The 12,532-nt window shown below is 43.2% G+C and overlaps 1 protein-coding gene across 1 annotated transcript; it reads right to left on the bottom strand.

The window, feature by feature from the left end:
• LOC18793174 lies at positions 104-3,619 on the bottom strand. The gene is made up of 4 exons (XM_007222806.2): positions 3,251-3,619; positions 1,831-2,462; positions 1,019-1,534; positions 104-387 (listed from the first exon to the last, which is right to left on the bottom strand). The coding sequence occupies exons 1-4, from the start codon at positions 3,501-3,503 to the stop codon at positions 232-234; spliced, it is 1,557 nt and encodes a 518-aa protein (XP_007222868.1). The 5' UTR covers positions 3,504-3,619; the 3' UTR covers positions 104-231.

The following is a 12,532-nucleotide window of genomic DNA, read 5'->3' as shown; positions in this document are numbered from 1 at the left end:
CTCCTTTTTAAAAACTTTTTTGAACCATTGGATTAATATCCAACGGTGGGTGACCACAATCTCTTGGACTCCTGTGGTCCAAGAGATCGGCACTGTTCGTATAGGTACTTGGAATTTGTATATGTATAATGTACAAATACTTTGACATCTATTTACATGATTAAGTAATGGAATCCTTATTTCAACTATAAATGAAAACGAGAGGAAAAGTGTGATCATAATGGAGAGATTTCAATAAGAGCTAGAACCATCTTCAACACCTTCAGGAACGAGCACATCAAAATCACTTACAGTCCATTCCGCAGTCTCTCCTGGGCTACTGACATATATTTCTGTACCAACATTAATCGAAGACCATACTCTCCGTGCTGGTTTTGTTCCTGGGTCCTGTGCAACAAGATCATGAACACCTAGGTAAGAGGAGAAAATGACTGACTACAAATAGTTTCTGCAGTCAACTAGGAGAATATAGGCTTCTACTTGAGGCAAAGAAAAATTATTTTTCACTAAAACCCCCTAATAAATAAAACAAATTTGAAATAATTATGAGCGTTGTGGGGAAATTTTGTGGTGTTAGTAGTACTTCCAACTTTCTTTGTAATTTTTTTTTTCAATTTATATGTGAATATGGACGGAGGGACCCCATTTAAGGGGTTGACCTAAATCGATGCAACGGCGAGGGCCAGCCCTGCCAGTGGCATCCTTGTCATCCCAATTACAAAGACTTGTAAATAATACCCAGCAAGGCTCTTTAACCATCTGTGCGGTGCATTTTCGTGTTTGCAGCTTTCATGCGTTTAGCTGTTTAATGCAGAGGGTGCTTGTGTGGGATGCATGATGACTCAACTTTTTTCTATGACTGGACACAACTTCGCATGTGGGAATATTCAACATGAACAAGGTAACAAGCTCCAAAAAGCAAATTTCATATTTCGAAAAACAAAAACCAACTGAAATACCAAAAAGATTAATGAAATGAACTCTCAATGAAAATTTTGGAGCAAATACTGAATTATACCTGGTAGAAATACAACTGGCTAGAGAGGGCCCCCACATCAAGCTCCCATGTCCTGGGGTCTCCAACCCATCCATCTCCTTGTTTAGCAGGATAGCCATGTACAGCCCATTCAGGATGTGGAAGAATTTGTACCAGTTCTTGTGCTTGTGGATTGCTATATGGGTCACATATGTCATATGGTTTCTCCAGAAATTCAGCATTTCCAGGTGTGCAGTAGAGATGATAAGCAGAATATGGAAACCGAGATGTTTCGTTTCGATATATTATATCACCAGTACGAGTAACATGGTAAGGAGGGCAGGAAACAAGGTTATCCGGCCGACACCAGCTTGTAGTTTCTGGATTTATTATCATTTCACTGTATCTAGTCACATCTGTCAGAACATTACCATCACATGGTTTTCCATTGTTCTTCCAACAGCTTCCTATGTCAAGGAGATAAAATTGACTGTTGGAGCCTCCTCCACGTTTAACATCTAGTGTCAATCTTACTTTAAAATGTGGAGAGACTGGCAGCTGAAAAAAAAAAAAAAAAAAAGTAAAATTATCTATTAAATGCTTTGAGGTGTGACTTCAAACTTCGAAATATTGACGCATGAGGAATAGAAATATCAAATAAATAGTATTAAATAGATTTCATCAAATGTACAAGATTTAGATTTACATAAGAGAGCATCCAGATTTCATTTTGTATGTTTGTGGCCAGTCAGAATAGTGAACAAAATAAAGAAAAGAAATAGGGGTACTTTGAAGATGTTTTGGGACATGAAATTCTAGTGCCCGTGAGTAAGAATTAAAGCTGCGGAACTCACCTTTCTCATGATGCCACGACCATCATAGTGATAACCACCATTAAGTCCTTTTGTTGCATCTGCACGAAGATACAACATAAGCCAGGGGTACTTTGAAGATGTTGTCAATCTATGCGAGAAAATCCAACTTCCTGTGCCCAAGTTTTTCTGCCATGAGACTGAAAAGTAGGAGTTCTTCCCTATACCTTTGCTCAAATCAGCATCAAGATCATAAGTTCCATAAAATCCTCCAATTAAAGACACTGCTCGGTCACCATAAGAAATCAATCTTGAGTAGTTATGGTAGACAAGTGGCTGATTCATACAACCTTGACCAAAACATGGAAAATTCCTATCCGTAACAATTCTGCTTACCGGCTTGCCATTTTCAGGACAAAGAGTAGTGTTTTTGTCAAAATTTCCGTTCTTAAGCATGACCATCCAAAATTGCCATGGATCTGATGAATTCTGAACCTCACATAGAGAAGCAAGATACAGTTCCTTTTCCTTTGCATATAAGTCAGGGTCTGTGTATGGCTTAAAATCCCTTACAGGAAAATTATCACCCGCCCGTAAGTTGTTGTCTGATTCATTTACTCTGTGATGAATCACACACTTACTTTCCATACCTAGGGAGGTCCTATCCAAATGATCTGATAACAGAAAATATAAAACCAAAAAGGATCAATAAGAAAGCAAAGTCTAAGTGACACAAAAATTACAAACAATGTACTTCAGTATTAGTTTGGATTATAACTAATCCTAAATATGGTACATTGATAGTGACATGAATTACAGAAAGAAGTAAACATTTCATAGTACAATCATTCTACAGCTAAGTTCAGGCAGGCTGCATGTGTGTAGTTGGTGCTGAAAGAAGCAAGCCACAGTCACAAATTAAGGAATCAAGTTTTAATTAGCATCAATACAGTTCCAAGTCCGTGAATTATACCAGAAACTATTGGAAATAACCAGCAGAAGCATAAACATGCTTGAAAAATACAGACCGAAATTCGTACTAATTTCAGAATGTGTAGTGATTTGTGAAAATTTGCATCATCCAGAAACAATTCAGGAAAACTGAGCTGACTAAAAAGTACACTAGAGTCCTATTATTGACCATGAAAGTTCCTCATAAGTTGCCTGAAATTGGGTTACATATAATAATGGGTCTCATGCATTATCTAATGGGAAAATCCCAATTGAAGAAAGAACAAAAGCAGCTTAACCCACTAACTCAAAAGCAAAGACAACCATTCACCTCTTATCAAGAAGCTAAAGCAAGGGTAATTAATGATCATTAACTTCATAAGCCAAATAGGTTTTCCATCAATACATGCATACATAAAAAAGAAATTTGTGAAACTCTAAATATGTCAGTATTTACTCAAAACACATTTGGGTACTTCAGTTATATTTTTTGCGCTGAACTTGAGCATACCAGTAAGAGAGCAATCAATATCAGCACAATCGGCCAGCCTGGGGCTGCCCATGTTGGGTGCTTCCATTCCAACTTCATTGCAGAAATTCCAAGCTTCCAATGCAACTCTCACATTTGGGTTCTTCATTCCTGGGTCTCCTATTGCTGATATGTACTTCTCTGAGACAGTGCTTACAAGATCACCCAAATGCAAGGCAAATAGTTGACAAACAAGAACACAAACAACAACCGAAGCTGAGTTGAGAAGACCCATTTTTTGTAACTGTAAGGAAGAACTGGATCATCTGGTATGTAAAAATCTCAATTTGTTGAATTGGCGAAGAAAACAGAGAGAGAGAGTTTTTGCGTTGAAGCAAAGTTGCTGACGCTGTAGTTTTCACAGGGACATGTGGATGGTCTTGCGAGAAACCCAACACACAAATTTAGGCCCACTTGAAAGCTAACGAACAAGAATGGGCCTCTACTGCAACATGATCACGCATAGGATGTGTTCGAACAAATTTCGTGGAGGGATTCAAACCCAAAATCTCGAATTGGATATAAGAATAATTATTTTTAGAGGTAATACTAGGGTTATCATATTATGTACCACCTCTTTATAATAGTATTTTCTAATATGATTACTGATAATTGGTTATTATAATTTGGTTTACATGCATCTGAAAGGTGAATGATGAAAAGATAGATTATTTGAGAAATGGGAATTACATGTTAGTGGTAATGGTTCGAATTCTTAGGCTGAGAAAGTACTTATGAAAAAGAAGGTATTGAGAAAGATCTTTTGTGTAGTTTAGTCCAAACTGGACTATGTTTCCTCATTAAATTAGCATCGTGATTATTTCATTGTATATATGTAAAATTGTGTTTGTATATTTATTTGATCATAGTTAAATGATTAACCGATCCTTAAAATGATGAAACTGTTGAGGCCCAAAAATCCAAGGGGCTAAGCCCAAGTTGACTATTGGCCCAATAGGGACAAGTAAATGCAAGAGAATTTAGGGAACGAATTAATACGAGCTACAGGCCACATGCCACGCCAAACAAGCGCGTGCGGGAAGACCAAAAACATGCTAACTTTACAAAAAACATGCTCACTCCTATTGAACCCGGCTATAGCCTATGATGATAGGATAAAAATCCAAGCACAAGCATAGGTGTCGAAACCGCCATGCCAACACCAAAATGTGTTACAAGCTTAGGTGGGCCCAAGCCACCAAAATTACCCGAGGCTTGCTTGAACGGGTTGTGGTATGGATGGCAACGGGCTTTCATAGGACCCATTGACGAGCCAAGGAAATGGTAGTTTCGAGTCACTTGGGGGGCCCAAAACTCAAGCCTATTTCTTCGGCCCGAAATACATGGGTTAGCATGAGAGAAGAGAGAGCATGACCCAATACCTTAGAAAAAAAGTGCAAAGCCTGTTAGAAAAGGCTAGGACAATTAGAAGGCCTAAACGTGCTGTTAAAGTGCAATAGGCAAGCTGCTTCCGGCAGCTTGACGAAAAGCCCAGCAGACTGACCCAGAATGACATATCACCAATTCAAAGCCTAGGAAAGAAAAGCCCAGCCCAGACTCTCTGTAAAATATCTGGCCAAGCACGTTTTGTCTCTATCCAAGAGAGTCAACAGCAACCATCTCAAAAACCAGAGGAAATCCACACGAGCAAGAGGTTTACTCGTTGAGTAAAACGTAGCTCCTTTCCCTCCCATTGTTCTGGCAGCTTGCATAGGAAAGATCGAGAGAAAAGCAAGCGGCTCTTCACCTCTATGAAGAAGGGCCAGCAAAACCGAGACCTTGGAACCACAAATGGGTTCCTTACCCATGTGTCTTGGGCGGACGGGATTCATCAAAGAAGACAAAGTGGGGGGAAACAATGGAAAGAGGGAGGGAAGTATGACGGAATTAGAACCCTTAGTGGCTATAAAAAGGAGGACTTCTGCTACCCATAGAGACCAACCCATTTCCAGAGCTCGACCAAGCATTGTCAAGCAGCTGGAAAATCTACTCAAGCCACCCCATCTCCTCCTCCATTCGTTTTCTTCCTCCATTAGGAAGGAAATCAGCCAAATCTTCCTTTGCTTGCTCTAAACCTCCATCCTCCATAGGAAAATTCATCTCTCTCTCTCTCTCAAATTGCTAAACCTGTAAAAGCCTAGCTCCCATGCCACATGCTCTCCAAGCCAAGCTCTTCTGTAAAATTGGTTAAGTTTGTGTGGGCTATTAGTGAAGGAAGCCTGAGAGTGTTTCGTAACAGTTTCATCAACTCTGCGAAAACACACTCTTCCAGGCGCTTGGTGTCGAACCCAGGCACTTGGGGAATTTTGCTCACTTCTCTTCTTACGGCAGCCCAAGCCCATTCGTCAGGCTGCTGGAACAAAAAAGGCCCCAACATAAATTGGCGACTTCACTGGGGACCAAGCTGCCATTTTTTCGCTAATGCCTCCAAAAAAGAAGACTAGGAGCAATACCATGGCCTCTCAAGACGGATCTGACCACGGTGATTCCGAATCACGACAAAATGCCTCCTCTAGGCAGTAAGAACGTGCAAGTGAGGGAGCTTTTACCCTCACATACCTTATTACGGCTATGCAGGCTATGGGGGAAACCCAAAGAGAAATGATGGACACCATCAAAGAGCTAAGGAATGCTGTCCCTAAGCCAAACGAAGAAAATACCCGACATCCACATGAGGAATCTGCTGCTGCCGGAAAAGAGTCTGAACAAAAAGGACCATCTTTTGTTACCCAGGAGGATGTCGTTGCCATGCTGGAAAAGGAACTCAGTCGAAGCCAAGAAGACTGGAAATACATTCCTCAGCCACCTTACCCATCAAGCTTGCTCCAGCAGCCTTACCCCAAAGGCTACGAAACACCAAACTTCGTCCTTTTCGATGGAAGGAAGGGGAGCCCAAAGGAGCATGTTAGTCGTTTCATCGATGCCTTAGGACCACATGCTGGTGATTATAATCTCCGACTGCGAGAGTTTTCAAAAAGTCTTACTGATCGGGCCTATACCTGGTATACGACGTTGGCGCCAGGCTCTATTCGTTCTTGGGATGATCTGGCAGGCAGGTTCTGTAAAAAATACTTTCAGCACGAGGAAAGAGTCACCACCACCCAGCTCAACAATACCCGCCAGAAGCATGGTGAAGATCCTGTGGACTTTGTACGAAGGTTTCGAGATCTGGCCCTAGATTGCTATGATGAAAAGGATGAAGAGGCACTTGTCGAAATCTGCATCAGCAACATTGTAGCGGATTATAGAGTGTACCTAGAAAACATTGGCATCAGTCAATTTTCTAGGTTGTTGGAAGCAGTAAGAAAAACAAGCATGTCTGTCAAACCGACGGGACAAAGGACTTGGAGGAATGAGAAGAAGGAGGCGCACCAAACGCTAGCTGTAAATGACAAGCCATCCAACGACTACAGCGCACGCAAAAGAAAGGACCGAGAGACGTACCCGCCACTGCCATGCAAAGATGAGGAGTTTCATGCCATCTTGGACACGATGATCGCTGATGGCGCAATCAAACCTCTCAGGCCCTACAAAGTCCCCACCCGAGAAGAAAAGAATGATCCTAGGTACTGTCGCTACCATCAATTCGTGGGACATCCAACCACCGCTTGTCAAACTCTGAGGAGAATCTTGCATGGCAAAATACACGAAGGAGTTCTTGAGCTTCCCTCTAAAAAGCAGATTATTGATGAGGACCCTTTGCCAAAACGGAGGGGGAAGGAAATAGTTGTTGTCATAACATGCTCTGATGATTTACTCAATGATGATGAGCCGTGTCATCCATGGAAGGACGACCCCAAACCACCGGAGGCCATCTGGGAGCCTTGCGGAAATATGGAGAAAGCTTTCTGGCGGAAATACTCAAAGCCCCCGAGTTATGATGCGCCATGGCCGCTCGCTCAAGGATGGGATGATTGCACAACCGATAAGGCGTTTACGCTAGAAGAACAATGCCTGGGAACCTTCGCAGGACAACAGGAAACAGCGGCCGTCACGTTTCATGCTCTTACCGAAGCTGAAGCAACTATGGAGCGCTATTTAGGTAAAAGACAAGGACCCACAGCCTCACAAGTCCTTCAAAGGAACCCAAAATTCAAATCACTCTTTGATCAACTTGACTTCGGGCCTCAAGCGAGGGAAGCAGCTACGGCAGCTCTCATGAGCATCTCTGAGTCCAGTTCTCATTGTTTTACCGCACAACCACAGAGGTCATTTTTGGAAAACGACAACGCTATCGTTTTCACGGATGAAGACATGGAGGTTCCGTATTCGGATCACAGAAGGCCACTTTACTTGGAGGGACAGATCAACGATGTGTTTATAAGGCGGGCCTTGGTAGACACAGGTTCTTCCGTTAATATATTACCTCTGTCTGTGCTTACGGCAGCTGGCATCCCATTATCCAAAATTGTCCAATCACAAACAAGCATCAGCGGCTTTGGAAACAAAAGTGAAGTAACGGTGGGACATATGCAAGTAAATTTAAAGGTGGGGCCAATTCGGTCACTTACAAAATTCTATGTCGTGGATGTGGATGTGGCTTATCATGCGTTGCTTGGAAGACCATGGCTCAATAAACATAAGCTTGTGGTCTCTACTTACCATCAATGTGTGAAAGGAAGAATTGGGCTGAGACCACTCCGCATACCAGGAAATCAGACACCATTCAACAAAAACGAAGCCCATTATTCGGAAGCCGAATTCTACACCGAATGCACAGGTGCTGGAAGCAACCCATCCAAAGATTTTGGAACCTATCTCCCTTCTTGGATAGAAATTCGTGATTTAAGTAATGAAGAACTCATCACCGTCATCAACCGAGGAAGAAAGAGACACTCGGAAGCTAACAATCATCCCCGGTGCTCAAAAGTAACGCTCCTCGATGGGCACACCGTGTACCGCTTATGACGGGATTGGGGGCTTAACCGTGTCTTACGGGAAAGCCCCGAGTATAGAGGAGAAGCAATGCAAACCAACGACTGCAAAGATTCAGATGACAAGGCACTTTCACCTTGTGCCTTCCAGGAGCCAATGGTTGCTCCCAAGCACATGCAAGATGGCTCAGTGGCAGTAACTGAGCAATTGGAGACAATTGACTTAAGTGATGATCCTGCCGTCCAAAGACCCATTTCCATCAGCATCCATTTAACAAAGGAGGAGAAGGAAGTTTTGGTGCCGTTGTTAAAGGAATTTCGAGATGTGTTCGCTTGGAGCTACGAAGAAATGCCCGGCCTTGATCCAAATTTGGTGAGTCACACGTTGAATATTGAGCTGGGTACCAAACCTGTCGTACAGCCCAGAAGGAATTTTCATCCTGAGGTTGAAAAGCAAATCAAGGTGGAAATCGAAAAACTGTTAGCTGCTAGATTCATCAAGCCCATCAAGCACCCCACGTGGCTAGCAAATATCGTTCCCGTGAAAAAGAAGACCGGGGTCATTAGAATATGTACAGACTATCGAGACCTCAATCGAGCTTGCCCAAAAGATGAGTTTCCGCTGCCCAACATGGATATATTGATCGATTCAACCTCGGGTCAAGGCATGCTGTCCTTTATGGATGGATTCAGTGGATACAATCAGATAAAAATGTCACCCAAGGATGCTGAAAAGACAGCCTTTCGAACGCCGTATGGGAATTTCTATTACACGGTCATGCCATTTGGTCTCAAAAATGCGGGTGCCACCTACCAAAGAGCCATGACGGCAGTGTTTCATGATATGATGGGAAGAGAGGTGGAGGACTATGTGGATGACCTTGTGGTGAAATCTAAAACCAGACTGGGTCATCATGAGGTTTTAAGGAAGGTGCTGGAAAGGTGCCAGCTATACGGGCTGAAAATGAATCCGAAGAAGTGTGCGTTCGGAGTATCATCCGGTAAATTCTTGGGGTTTCAGGTGCACCAACGCGGCATAGATGTGGATCCCGAAAAGACTAGGGCCCTAAAATCCTTGTCGCCACCAAGAAACCCGAAGGAATTGAAAAGTTTCATGGGGAGGCTGTCGTACATTCGACGCTTTATTCCAGGGCTTGCTGCTATGATGAGCATCTTCACCCCTTTGCTCAAAAAGGGCCAATCGTACATATGGAGCAAGGAATGCCAGGAGGCTTACCAGCAAGTGCAGCAATTGATAGCCAGGCTACCCACAATGAGGGCACCTATCCCGGGACTTCCACTCAAGCTTTACTTAGCTGCGACAAATACCGCGGTTGGAGCTTTGCTTGCCCAGGATAGTCATGAGGGGGAAGAAAGCCCCATTTACTATGTAAGCAGGCAATTGAAGGGAGCTGAGACAAGGTACCCGAAGACAGAACTATTATGCCTTGCTCTTGTTTATGCTGCGCAGCGATTGCGACATTACTTTCTTGCTCACAAGCTGCAGCTTGTAGTAAAATCCGACCCTGTGAGATACTTGCTCACAAGACCAGTGCTATCAGGACGCCTTGCACGCTGGTTGCTGCAATTGTCTGAGTTCGATATTGTGTGTACGACCCCGAAGTCTATTAGGGGACAGGCTGTGATTGATATGTTAGCCCTATTCCTCGAAGTAGAGGAGTCTACTCTGTCCGAAGAAGTATTAGGAGAACTGCCGGAAGTAGTTGCCACTGTTGTAGAAGAAGCGTCATGGACCCTCTACTTTGATGGATCCTCTACAACCAACGGTGGAGGAGCAGGGGTAGTGATTATCAATCCTGAAGGGCTGGCCACAGCTCTCTCATTCAAACTAGATTTCCCATGCACAAATAATGTCGCAGAGTATGAAGCTTTTATCATAGGATTGTCTACGGCAAGGGAAATGGGTGCAGAAAGAGTGAAGGTCATTGGAGATTCAAATCTGGTATTGAGCCAATTGCAAGGGAGCTTTGCTGTGAAAGAAGCGACTTTGGCACCTTATCGTACAGCTGCTGAAAGGCTCATTAATTCCTTTAAGCAGGTTGTGATGGAACACATTCCGGGAGTCACTAATAGGTATGCAGATGCTTTGGCTACACTGGGATCAAAACTCTCATACGTGCAGGAGCAGCCTAATATTACTGTGGTAAGGAGAGAGACGCCAGTAGTAGAGGCAATGGTCCAGGAGGAGCTGTTGGAAGAAGATGACTGGAGAAAGCCGTTAAGAAAAGAATTCAGTGGAGAAAGCAGCATTAAGGACTTGAAAGACTATGTGCTCATCTTTGGGGAACTCTATAGACGCCTTCCAGGCGGTGTTTTGACTAGATGCGTGGGAATGGTAGAAGCAAGAAGAAGGTTGCAAGAGGTACACGATGCCACCTGCAGTTTGGAACCAGTGACCAGTTTGTATCGGCGCCTGCAGCGTAAGGATTATTATTGGCCAGAAATGAGGAAACAAGCAGCCGATGTTCAGGCTAATTGTCCCAAATGTTCTACGGTACCCACTACCGAGGAGGCTTTTACTGTGTCACTGGCGGAAGATTGGAGGGCCCCATATCTAGCATTTTTCGTTGAAGGAGCTCTGCCAACCAATTCCAAGCTCGCTTATAAGCTCAAGAAGACGGTAAAAAGATATTTCATGGATGGAGCGACTCTTTACAGGAAGGGATTTAATGGTGAACCACTACGATGCTTGGAAAGGTCGGAGGCTCATCAAGTCATGCAGGAGATATATGCTGGAGAATGTGGAGAACATCAAGGGATGAAGAGGCTTTATCGGCAGCTGCTGAGTTTCGGATACTATTGGCCTACTATGAAGAAAGATGCATGTGACTTTGTTAAGAAATGCCACACATGCCAAGTCCATGCTAATTTAAGCCATAAACCTCCAACACTGTTACAGGATATGCGCACCCCTTGGCCTTTTCATACATGGGGGCTTGATTTGATTGGGACAATCCATCCTCCTTCCGACGGTTACATATGGATTCTTACAGCTACAGAATATTTCATGAAATGGGTCGAGACAATTCCTCTTCGAAAAGCCACAGGGGCTGCTGTCTCGAATTTCATTCGAGAATACATCGTGTCCAGATTTGGAATTCCATACAAAATGGTTACCGATAATGGCACGCCTTTTGTCAACAAACAGGTAAGCTCGACACTCAATGGTTACGGTATCAAGCATCGTCGCTCCACACCTTACTACCCACAAGGAAATGGTCAAGCAGAGGCTACCAACAAGACAATATTGAGAATTCTGAGCAAGATGGTATATGAGTATAAGGGGAATTGGAGCATTCATCTGCCAGACGCTTTGTGGGCTTACCGTACCTCACCAAGGGGTGCTACCGGTTTTTCGCCTTACCCACTCGTATATGGGTCTGATGCCATCTCACCTGTGGAAATCACCATCCCCACGGCTAGAGTGTCGGCTGTCAATGATCTTGAATGGGATGCAAAATCATGCTCGGATTGGCGTGTGTTAGACCTCGAAGCAGTGGATGAAAAGAGGATGGAAGCTGAAAGGAAAATGGCACTTTATCACAGGACTACTGCCCAAGCATACAACAGGACCGTTAAGCCTCAAGCTTTCAAGCAAGGAGATCTCATGCTAAAAGTTGTCGAGCATGTGAAAAGACAGATATCGGGACCTTCCAAGTTTGCCCCGCAATGGGAGGGTCCATTCGCAGTCAAATAAGTACACAGCAGTGGCTATTACCACTTGATCTCTGTCAAGGAAGGCAGGCTAACGGATCCCATCAATGGAAAATGGCTCAAGCCCTACTATTGCTAAGAAGGAATAGTATTTTTATCGCTATATCATCGTATTTATCCCCTCATGCCCTCCTTCTATATCCCTAACTCTCGCTTGGGAAGTTTTTGTAACATGTACCATTGTGGTGACATGAAATCTGAAATGAAAATGAAGGAGTATTTTGAAAAAAAAGAAAATTGCCTTTATATATTCATGGTAGTTTTTTTATAAAAAATATATATATATATATATATACATATATAAATATTATTTAGCAGAGCACATGCCAAGCCAAAGCCATTTGTATGGGATCCTAAGCCACTAGCAGACCTCATGCTTCATCAACAAAAAAAATATACGCCAAGCTAATTAGCATAAATAAGCATTGAAGCTTCGAGCATGGATCCTGCCAAAATTACGGCGGTATCTACCTTATATTAAGACCCAACATGCGGGAAATCTCAAGCGAAAAGTTTCAACCGAGCACTGCATATAATACCAAATAGAAAAGTTACAAGTGTTTGACAAAAAAAGGGAGAACATAGTTTCCGGCAGTCAGCACATAACAACACTGCAGTACCAAGCTGTCACAATGCAAATTTTACAAGCCTAAAT

Source organism: Prunus persica, chromosome G1, assembly GCF_000346465.2.
Source record: "Prunus persica cultivar Lovell chromosome G1, Prunus_persica_NCBIv2, whole genome shotgun sequence".
Lineage (NCBI taxonomy): Eukaryota > Viridiplantae > Streptophyta > Magnoliopsida > Rosales > Rosaceae > Prunus > Prunus persica.
This window is presented reverse-complemented; position numbering and strand designations above follow the sequence as displayed.

Excerpts from the sequence above, each read along its gene's own strand:
- LOC18793174 (XM_007222806.2), bottom strand. The coding sequence starts at position 3,503 with ATGGGTCTTCTCAACTCAGCTTCGGTTGTTGTTTGTGTTCTTGTTTGT. Across the intron at positions 1,535-1,830 it reads GTCGTGGCATCATGAGAAAG|CTGCCAGTCTCTCCACATTT; the intron begins GTGAGTTCCGCA and ends TTTTTTTTTCAG. Across the intron at positions 388-1,018 it reads GCCAGTTGTATTTCTACCAG|GACCCAGGAACAAAACCAGC; the intron begins GTATAATTCAGT and ends CTTGTTGCACAG.